The sequence below is a fragment of the Salvelinus sp. IW2-2015 genome, linkage group LG15 (genome assembly GCF_002910315.2).
Source record: "Salvelinus sp. IW2-2015 linkage group LG15, ASM291031v2, whole genome shotgun sequence".
NCBI classification, from domain to species: Eukaryota; Metazoa; Chordata; class Actinopteri; order Salmoniformes; family Salmonidae; genus Salvelinus; species Salvelinus sp. IW2-2015.
The window spans coordinates 24,023,403-24,034,018 of record NC_036855.1 but is presented as its reverse complement, the minus strand read 5'-3'; the positions used below and the strand labels follow the sequence as shown (position 1 = coordinate 24,034,018).

Genomic DNA, 10,616 nt, shown 5'->3' with positions numbered 1-10,616 from the left:
AGTAAATGTCAGTTGGCTTTTTCATAGCCAATTCATTGAGAGTATCTCTTACCGCTCCTGCTGTCTCTAGAGAGTTGAAAACAGCAGGTCTGGGACAGGAGCACATCCGGTGAACAGGTCAGGGTTCCATAGCCGCAGGCAGAACAGTTGAAACTGGAGCAGCAGCACGGCCAGGTGCGACTGGGGAGAGCAAGGTCATCATGCACAGGTAGTCCTGACTCCTGAGGTGCTGACTTGTTGCACCCTCGACAACTACTGTGATTATTATTATTTGACCATGCTGGTCATTTATGAACATTTGAACATCTTGGCCATGTTCTGTTATAATCTCCACTCGGCACAGCCAGAAGAGGACTGGCCACCCCTCATAGCCTGGTTCCTCTCTAGGTTTCTTCCTAGGTTTTGGCCTTTCTAGGGAGTTTTTCCTAGCCACCGTGCTTCTACACCTGCATTGCTTGCTGTTTGTGGTTTTATGCTGGGTTTCTGTACAGCACTTTGATATATCAGCTGATGTAAGGGCTATATAAATACATTTGATTTGATTTGAAGTAGAAATACTGTTGTGCAAAAGAGAAAAAAGTAAATAAAAACAATATAGAGATGAGGTAGATAGTTGGCTGGGCTATTTACAGATGGGCTGTGTACAGCTGCACCGATCGGTAAGCTGCTCGGATAGCTGATGCTTAAAGTTAGTAAGGGAGATATAAGTCTCCAACTTCAGCGATTTTTGCAATTCGTTCCAGTCATTGGCAGCAGAGAACTGGAAGGAAAGGCGGCCAAAGGAGGTGTTGGCTTTAGGGATGACCAGTGAGATATACCTGCTGGAGCGCGTGCTACGGGTGGGTGTTGTTATGGTGACCAGTGAGCTGAGATAAGGCGGAGCTTTACCTAGCAAAGACTTATAGATGACCTGGAGCCAGTGGGTCTGGCGACGAATAGGTAGCGAGGGCCAGCCGACGAGAGCATACAGGTCGCAGTGGTGGGTGGTATATGGGGCTTTGGTGACAAAACGGATGGCATTGTGATAGACTGCATCCAGTTTGCTGAGTAGAGTGTTGGAGGCTATTTTGTAAGTGACATCGCCGAAGTCGAGGATTGGTAGGATAGTCAGTTTTACGAGGGTATGTTTGGCAGCGTGAGTGAAGGTGGCTTTGTTGCAAAATAGGAAGCCGATTCTAGATTTTATTTTGGATTGGAGATGCTTAATATGAGTCTGGAAGGAGAGTTTACAGTCTAGCTAGACACCTAGGTAGGTAGAAGCTGTTGAGGAGCCTTTTGGTCCTAGACWTGGCGCTCCGGTAACGCTTGCCGTGCGGTAGCAGAGAAAACAGTCTATAACTTGGGTGACTGGAGTCTCTGACAATTTTATGGGCTTTCATCTGACACCGACTATTATATAGGTTCTGGATGGCAGGAAGCTTGTCCCCAGTGATGTACTGGGCCGTTCACACTACCCTCTGTAGCGCCTTACGGTCAGATGCCGAGCAGTTGCCATACCAGGCAGTGATGCAACCGGTCAGGATGCTCTCGATGGTGCAGCTGTAGAACCTTTTGAGGATCTGGGGGCCCATGGCAAATCTTTTCAGTCTCCTGAGGGGGAAAAGTTTTTGTCCTGCCCTGTTTGGACCATGATAGTTTGTTGGTGATGTGGACACCAAGGAACTTGAAACTCTCGACCCRCTCCGCGACAGCCCCGTCGATGTTAATGGGGGCCTGTTCGGCCCACCTTTTCCTGTAGTCCACGATCAGCTCCTTTGTCTTGTCACATTGAGGGAGAGGTTGTTGTCCTGGCACCACACTGACAGTTCTCTGACCACCTCCCTATAGACCATCTCATCATTGTCGGTGATCAGGCCTACCACTGTTGTGTCGTCAGCAAACTTAATGATGGTGTTGGAGTCGTGTTTGGCCACGCAGTCATGGGTGAACAGGGAATACAAGAGGGGACTATGTACACACCCCTGAGGGGCACCAGTGTTAAGGATAAGCGTGGCAGACATGTTGTTGCCTACTCTTACCACCCGGGGTGGCCCGTCAGGAAGTCCAGTATCCAGTTGCAGATGGAGGTGTTTAGTCCCAGAGTCCTTAGCTTAGTGATGAGCTTTGAGGGCACTATGGTGTTGAATGTTGAGCTGTAGTCGATGAACAGCATTGTCACATAGGTGTTCCTTTTGTCCAGGTGAGAAGGGGCGGTGTGGAGTGCGATTGAGATTGCGTCATCTGTGTATCTGTTGGGGCGGTATGCGAGTTGGAGTGGGTCTAGGGTGTCCGGGTGGATGCTGTTTATGTGAGCCATGACCAGCCTTTCAAAGCACTTCATGGCTACTGACGTGAGTGCCACGGGGTGGTAAACATTTCGGCAGGTTACCTTCGCTTATCTTGGGCACAGGGACTATGGTGGTCTGCTTGAAATATGAAGGTATTACAGATGCGATCAGGGAGAGGTTGAAAATGTCAGTGAAGACACTTGACAGTTGGTCTGCGCATGCTTTGAGTACACGTCTTGGTAATCTGTCTGGCCCAGCGGCTTTGTGAATGTTGACCTGTTTAAAGGTTTTGTTCACATCAGCTACCGAGTGCATTATCACACAGTCATCCAGAACAGCTGGTGCTCTCGTGCATGCTTCAGTGTTGCTTGCCTCGAAGCGAGCATAAAAGGCTTTTAGCTCATCTGGTAGTCTCGCGTCACTGGGCAGCTCATGTCTGGGTTTCCCTTTGTAGTCGGTAATAGCTTTCAAGCCCTGCCACATCCGACAAGCGTCAGAGCCGGTGTAGTAGGATTCAATCTTAATCTGGTATTGACGCTTTGCTTGTTTGATGGTTCATCTGAGGGCATAGCGGGATTTCTTATAAGCGTCCAGATTAGTCTCCCGCTCCTTGAAAGCGACAGCTCTAGCCTTTAGCTCAATGCGGATGTTGCCTGTAATCCATGGCTTCCTGTTGGGATATGTACGTACAGTCACTGTGGGGATGACGTCATCGATGCACTTATTGATGAAGCCAATGACTGAGGTGGTGTATTYCTCAATGCCATTGGATGAATCCCGGAACATATTCCAGTCTGTTCTAGGAAAACAGTCCTGTAGTGTAGCATCCGCGTCATCTGACCACTTCCGTATTGAGCGAGTCACTGGTACTTCCTGCTTTAGTTTTTGCTTGTAAGCAGGGATCAGGATGGAATTGTGGTCAGATTTGCCAAATGGAGGGCGGGGGAGAGCTTTGTATGCATCTCTGTGTGGGGAGTAAAGGTGGTCTAGGATTTTTTTCCCCCTGGTTGCACATGTGACATGCTGGTAAAACATTTGTTAAAACTGATTTAAGTTTGCCTGCATTAAAGTCCCCGGCCACTAGGAGCGCCGCTTCTGGGTGATTATTTTCTTCTTTGCTTATGGCCTTATAGAGTTGGTTGAGAGCGGTCTTAGTGCTAGCTTCGCTTTGTGGTGGTAAATAGACGGCTACGAATAATACAGATGAGAACTCTCTTGGTAGATAGTGTGGTCGACAGCTTATCATAAGGTACTCTACCTCAGGCGAGCAATACCTCGAGACTTCTTTAATATTAGACATTGCGCACCAGCTGTTATTGACAAAAAGACACACACCCCCACCCCTCGTCTTACCAGAGGTAGCGTCTCTGTTCTGCCGGTGCATGGAAAATCCCACCAGCTCTATATTGTCCGTTTCTTCGTTCAGCCACGTCTCGGTGAAACATAAGATGTTACAGTTTTTAATGTCCCGTTGGTAGGATAATCTTAATAGTAGGTCATTCATTTTATTTTCTAACGATTGAACATTAGCAAGGAGAATGGAAGACATTGGGAGTTTACTCGCTCGCCTCTGCATCCTCTTTTCCGGCGTATTTTCTTCACGCAAAAGGCTTGGATCTGGGCCTGTTCCAGTGAAAGCAGGATATCCTTCTCATCGGACTTGTTAAAGGAAAAAGTTTCTTCCAGTCCGCGGCTTTTCTGATGTCCAGAAGTTATTTTCGGTCATAAGAGATGGTAGCAGCAACATTATGTACACAATAAGGAAAAAAATAAGTTACACAAAATGCTAAAAATATAACAAAATTTCACAATTGGTTGGTAGAATGTAAAACGTCAGCAATGTTCTTCAGCGCCATCTTTATTTTGACCCCATCCTTCCCGCTAATTGTGCAACTTTAGATGGTTTTTGGTTGTCTGAGTGAGGGAAATTCTGCAAATTAAGAGGACTCTATGTATGTGTAGACGTTGGGGCATTGGCAACCCGTCATTCAGGGCAGCGCGCCACCTGTTTTGAGCCCCACCCGTTTAGCTAAAATATATATATTTTTGCCTGTTTTCCATGTTATTTTGGTATTAATATATGTCACATGTCAGTTTGGAAACAATGTAAAAAATATAACAATAATTTAGTTAATAAAGCTGCATACAAACAGGGTGTCTTTTTTGTTTTCTTGAGTAAGGCAGCTCCAAAATGCAGGTGTTTCAGCATAGCTCAGTGCTTTCTGTGGTGGTGGGGGCAGCCAGTGGCAAATACAGAGCGTAGGGGTAATGTTCTCTAGTTGCGCTGTGATTGGCTCAGTGTTCTGTCACTCAGCTCGAAAATTCCAGCCCCTTGGGTGCTATCATAGAATTACATTAGAAGTGCCCATCCAAGGCTCAAGGTCATTGGCCACAGATAAAATTACATTTAATCACATTAAATCTACAGTAGCTTTGATTGGACTGATCATGTCAACATCATACTTTCAAAATCTTAGCTAGCAAGCTAGCAGTCATCATCATGAATCAAGTCGACAATCTACTGGCAAATCATTTTCAATCCTTGTCATATGAAGAGAAATAATGAAGAGAAATTATAGATAAAACGTATCAGTGCTCATCAGCCATTGAACATAAACATTACACAAGTTGGAAAACGCAAATTCAACAATGAGTGGTTTGAAAGGAATCAGTAGCTAACTGCAAGCATTGTAAAGCAATCGCTAGCCTGCTATTCAGTGGAGTGGGTGTGTGGTCCAAGCCTGGGTTTAAGGGTCTCTTTTCCAAGCTTAAAAGGATAAACATTCAACATTGGCTATGCTGTCAATGAAGCATGACTTCTGCCGTGCTCAAAACAACTGGAAACTCAGAACTGGGAAATCAAGACTTCAGTGAGTTCAAGACAACTGGGAACATGGAAAAAACAAATTCAGACTGGGAAAATACATTTTGAATGGTCATCCGACTTGGAATTGGAAGTCGGGAACTCGGGCCTCTTTCTTGAGCTCCGACCTGAAGATCACTGACSTAGTCATGATTTGACCTTGATTTTTTCAGAGTTCCCAGTTGTCTTGAAAGCACCATAAATCCAGAGAAAGCCAGGCTTTGATGACAACAATGGCCCATGAAGGACCGCCACACCACATTCCTGTTCAAATGATCACAGCACAAGGTGAGTCCAAAAATGTATTGTATGCTGCTGCATAAATTATGTAATATACCACAGAGATATGTATGCTGCAGCTAAGAAAGTAATACTAAGTGTATGTTGTGCAGTAAGCTGTTAGTAGCACATGTGCCTCACCCTAATAATTKKKTCCCTTTTCCCCTCATTATTTAGCCTACCGTTCTGACTTGGTGAGGCACATGTAGCCTAAAGCCTGTTTTAGAGAAATATAATCACTCATTGTCTGCTTATATGCCCCCTTTATTTATCCTACGGTCCTGAACAGGATTATAATAAATTCCCGCCTTTCCATGCACACTCCTTTCCCTGAATTGCATTGTGAAAGCCTTACACCTTAATATCATATTTTATAATTTAGCTAGTCATGTTGGCAACTGGCTTACAAATGAATTACATCAGTAATTGTGCGATGGCAGGGATGCAGGGTTGTGTTCCAAACAAGTGTGCTTGCTCCAGTTCCACAAAGGCACAGCTAGGAGAGCTCAAAAAGCACCGTATAAACCAGGTTTCCAACCATTTCATGAGGATGAATTACCTGAGGCATGAAAATAAAGTCACGACTGGGCTGATAAACATGCAATGTTTATCCACAAAAAGGCCTGTATGGTTGAAACATCTCTGGTGGGAAAATGCGCAAATTATTTTATGCAGGTTTTAGAATATTTGCATGAAAATCTGTCTTGGATGGATGGAAATCTAGCGAATGTTGAAGACTCTGTAAGTCATAAAACTGCATTGAGATTACTTAGGAACTGTGCACTTCGGAGAGGTTAATAGCCACTTGGACACACCAGTTAGTCAAACCCTTGTCATTTGTCTCATGTTGCACTACCTCACATTAAGATATTATCATGTTACTGAATGTATCCAGAGTATTTTCCAATTTTGTTATCAACAAATGCAGCAAAGAGTACAGTACATGTAAAGTGCACAAATTCAGCAGTGTAATGTTTGGATTCAGTCTTGTGTCAGGTGAACTGTTGTGGCCTCACCTTTGGTCTAAGAAACATTCCTATATTCTCCAAATTGTTGCCCTTCAATTGCTACCAAATAAAAATGTTATTTGTCACATTAGCCAACACATTAGCCTAGCTACATGTAATATATACATGTAGCTAGGGGTAAAGTGACATACAGAAGAAATATTAAAAGTAAGAAACATTTCAAATGTATCCCTATCCACAGGTCAAGACCCACAATGGTAAACGATCAAAATAAAAATAAMCCTGCTCATGATAACTATTGTGTCCAAAATATAGAGGCACAAACATACACACACTAACATTTGTTTATTTGACATGTATAAAGAGGAACCACAGTAACAGCAATCTTTACTAAAATATATTACTAGATTTTAATATATAAAATACATGTTTAATACAGAGGAAAGAGAAAAGCAAGCATTTTATGCTCCCAGAAGCAAAAGAAGGGTTCAACATACTGTATAGACCCCTTGTGCCGTCACCCTCTCACATTATATTCCATCCCTTTTCAGCCTGGGAAAGTAGCAAAAAAGTCCCTTTAAAAAAAGGTGAGACTTGTTCATTGTCAAGTACAGAGATTCCCTTTGTGTGCCAACATTTTTAACCAATGTCCTGTAACTACATAGCCAGTTTTACATACCCAGTGTTAGAGACATTCAGTGTCTAGGGGGCACATAAGAGATGCAAAGAATAATTTGTGATGTGCAGATTAAGTCCCTATTGAGTAAATTTCCTATTGTATATAAAAATACATAATTGTACTTATGTCCATGTGTATAGTTACTGATCGAGCGGTTCTTGGATCTGCGGGTAATTGGTCAAATCTAGAATCAAATGCAGTAACCTAAACAGCGTTGGAAGATCTCTCTAAACATCTTCACCCCCTGGTCTTACTGATCATGCATGTAGTGATATGGAAAGAGGTGAGGACGAGACTACAGTCCCAATTACATATAGGGTCAAGCTAGGGAAGTAGCGGGAATGACACCCTGGAACTTATGCAGAGACATCGAATAGGGACTGTGTAAAAATGTGCTTTTCCACATGATCTGTGCGTCAATGTCTCCCTCCTTCCCCCACACAGCAACCAACATAGAAAAATAACAAAAAAAATAGTGACGCACTCCAGAAAAAGGCTCCCAAACAATGTGCACCAAGAGGCTGTCCCAGATATGGCCTAATTCAATACTCTTGTCATTTTATGATGTTAAAGTGATCCTGTCCATACTAATACAATTATATGCACAACGGTCTTTTAAAAGTAGCTATAATTAAAAAGCTCAGAGACACAAAATGACATTGTTCCATTACAAACGATTTGCATAATTTCATAAACATTTTCCCTTTCAGTTCTTGATACCATTATGGTCCACAAAAACAAAGAATACCGCCTCGGTGGCACATTGTGGTTTATCTATAAAAGAWGGATAGAGCGTATCTCTTTCACAGGCAGAAAGCACCGAGAGATAAAACCAGGCTGAAGAAGAGGGGAGCACAAGTTCCAGTTTGGCAAAAGAAATAGGCAGAGAGTTTGGGTTTGGGACAGAGGATTGTCCGGTTGGAGGCAGCTCAAAAGATCCCTGTGTCTCAGATCAACCCAATCATCCACTATGAAGATGTCCTCTAGCCTGTTGCTGTCTACCTGAACTGCAATGACGAGAAAACACACAAATTTGAAACAATAATTTACCATTAATGGTGCAGCATAAGAGCATTTTTCAAATGTGGCAATGTTTTCAGTACGTACTACCCTAAACATGAACACAAACCCAGCGATTATGTTCTCTTACCATATTTTTWGGCGGTAAGTTGGGTTTCTGAGCCAAGTCAGGTTTCCTCATGACACTAGGCTTGGAGGGTTTGGGTGAGAAGGGTGCAACAGGGGCAGGCGAGGGGTCAAGGCCGTTGCCCTCTGAGAGGTCTGCTGCTGGAACACCTGCAATATCATAGTGCTTCTTCCTGAGCTCTCCCAGGCGCAGACGCTCATTACCCAGCTGATTCTCCAGCTCCAACACCTTCACCTACTCATACAGTAGAGGGTTACAATCAAACAGAAACACATGCATGCAGACAGACTCAAACAGACACACACACAGGGACTCACCTGTGACTCGATTTCCTCCATTTTTAGCTTGATGAGAGACATTCCAGAGAAGTCCATGGTATCTGCAGAAGAAAAAGGCAAACATCAAACACAGCCATATGACTTATAAGTGCCTGAGGGGATTCACATCTTCTGTTTGGTCGGACACACACACACACACTAACCCTTGTCCTCCAGGTGCTCCTGGCCTGTCTTGGTGGAGGCCACCACGTTGGCTGCCATCTCGTTCACATGGCGAGAAGCCTGCTGGAGAGCTGTCAGTTTCGTACTGTTGCGGTCTGCTTTTACCTAAACACAGAGGAGAGAGGGAGGGTGAGAAATAGTGATAGGGGCAGAATTTGAATATATCAGTCAAAAGTTAAAACACACCAACTCATTCAAGGGTTTTTATTTTTATTATTTTCTACATTGTAGAATGAACACGTCAAAACTATGAAATAACACATATGGAATCATGTTGTAATCAAAAAGGTTTTAAATCAAAATATTGATTTTTTATTTAAATTCTTCAAAGTAGCCACCCTTTGTTGACACTCCGATCCCTACTCTGCCTTGACAGCTTTGCACATTCCTGGCATTCTCTCAACCAGCTTCGCATGGAATGCTTTTCCAACAGTCTTGAAGGAGTTCCCACATATGCTAAGCACTTGTTGGCTGCTTTTCCTTCACTCTGCAGTCCAAATCATCCCAAACCATCTCAATTGGGTTGAGGTCAGGTGATTGTGGAGGCCAGGTCAAATAAACCTTACACAGCCTGGAGGTGTGTTTTGAGTCATTGTCCTGTTGAAAAACAAATGATCGTCCCACTAAGCACAAACCAGATGGGCTGGCGTATCACTGCAGAATGCTGTGTAAGCCATGCTGGTTAAGTGTGCCTTGAATTCTAAATAAACCACTGAGTGTCACCAGCAAAGCACCCCACACCACCTCCTCCATGCTTCACGGTGGGAACCACACATACTCTGCGTCTCACAAAGACACGTTGGTTGGAACCAAAAAATGTCACATTTGGACTCACACCAAAGGACAGATTTCCACTGGTCTAATGTCCATTGCTCATGTTTCTTTGCCCAACCAAGTCTCTTCTTATTATTGGTGTCYTTTTAGTAATGGTTTCTTTGCAGCAATTTGACCATGAAGGCCCGATTCACGCAGTCTCCTCTGAACGGTAGATGTTGAGATGTGTTTGCTACTGAACTCTGAAGCATTTATTTGGGCTGCAATCTGCRGTGCAGTTAACTCTAATGAACTTATCCTCTGCAGCAGAGGTAACTATGGGTCTTCCTTTCCTGTGGCAGTCCTCATGAGAGCCTGTTTCATCACAGCGCTTGATGGTTTTTGCGACTGCACTTGAAGAAACAAAGTTCTTGACATTTCCAGATTGACTGACCTTCATGTCTTAAAGTAATGGACTGTTGTTTCTCTTTGCTTATTTGAGCTGTTCTTGCCATAATATGGACTTGGTCTTTTACCAAATAGGGCTATCTTCTGTATACCACCCCCACCTTGTCACAACACAGCTGATTGGCTCAAACGCATTAGAAAGGAAAGAAATTTCACAAATTCACTTTTAACAAGGCACACCTGTTAATTAAAATGCATTCCAGGTGACTCCCTCATTAAGCTGGTTGAGAGAATGCGAATAGTGTGCAAAGCAAAGGGTGGCTACTTTGAAGATACTACATGAACAGTTATTTCGTTACTACATTATTCCATGTGATATTTCAAAACAGGAAGCAAGCCTTAAACGAAAATAAAAACCCAATTTCAGTTTCAGCTTCCTCACAAGACAATGCATATGAAATTTGAAGGACAGTTTGTCGTCCAACCATAAACCTAGGTATTTGTAGGATGACACTTTTTCAATGGATGTGCCTCCAGATTTGAAAATGCTAACCCTTTTCTAGCTGAGAGCGAGATCTGGTAAAGGTCATCATTATTTTTTTGGTGCATTCAAGACCAGTTTGAGACCATATAGGTGGATCTGCAGTGACTGAAAGGCAGTCGAACTCTTCAACCTCCTGAACCAGAGAAGGATCTTTTGAATCGAAGACCTAGTCATCTGCATACGGATGCAACTTGTCTGGTTGCAGCCC

The 10,616-nt window shown here is 43.5% G+C and overlaps 1 protein-coding gene across 3 annotated transcripts in view; it reads right to left on the bottom strand.

Annotated features, from left to right (window-relative positions):
- Positions 1–6,707: 6,707 nt before the first annotated feature.
- LOC111974603 (huntingtin-interacting protein 1-related protein-like) overlaps positions 6,708–10,616 on the bottom strand; it is a 34,838-nt gene continuing 30,929 nt past the window's right edge. For all 3 annotated transcript variants that reach the window (XM_024002463.2, XM_024002464.2, XM_024002465.2), the window contains exons 29-32: positions 8,685–8,808; positions 8,521–8,582; positions 8,207–8,437; positions 6,708–8,063 (exon numbers count right to left, since the gene is read on the bottom strand). In XM_024002463.2, the coding sequence (XP_023858231.1) occupies positions 8,055–8,063; positions 8,207–8,437; positions 8,521–8,582; positions 8,685–8,808 (426 nt within the window). In that variant the 3' untranslated portion in view covers positions 6,708–8,054. The remainder of the gene's footprint in view (positions 8,064–8,206; positions 8,438–8,520; positions 8,583–8,684; positions 8,809–10,616) is intronic.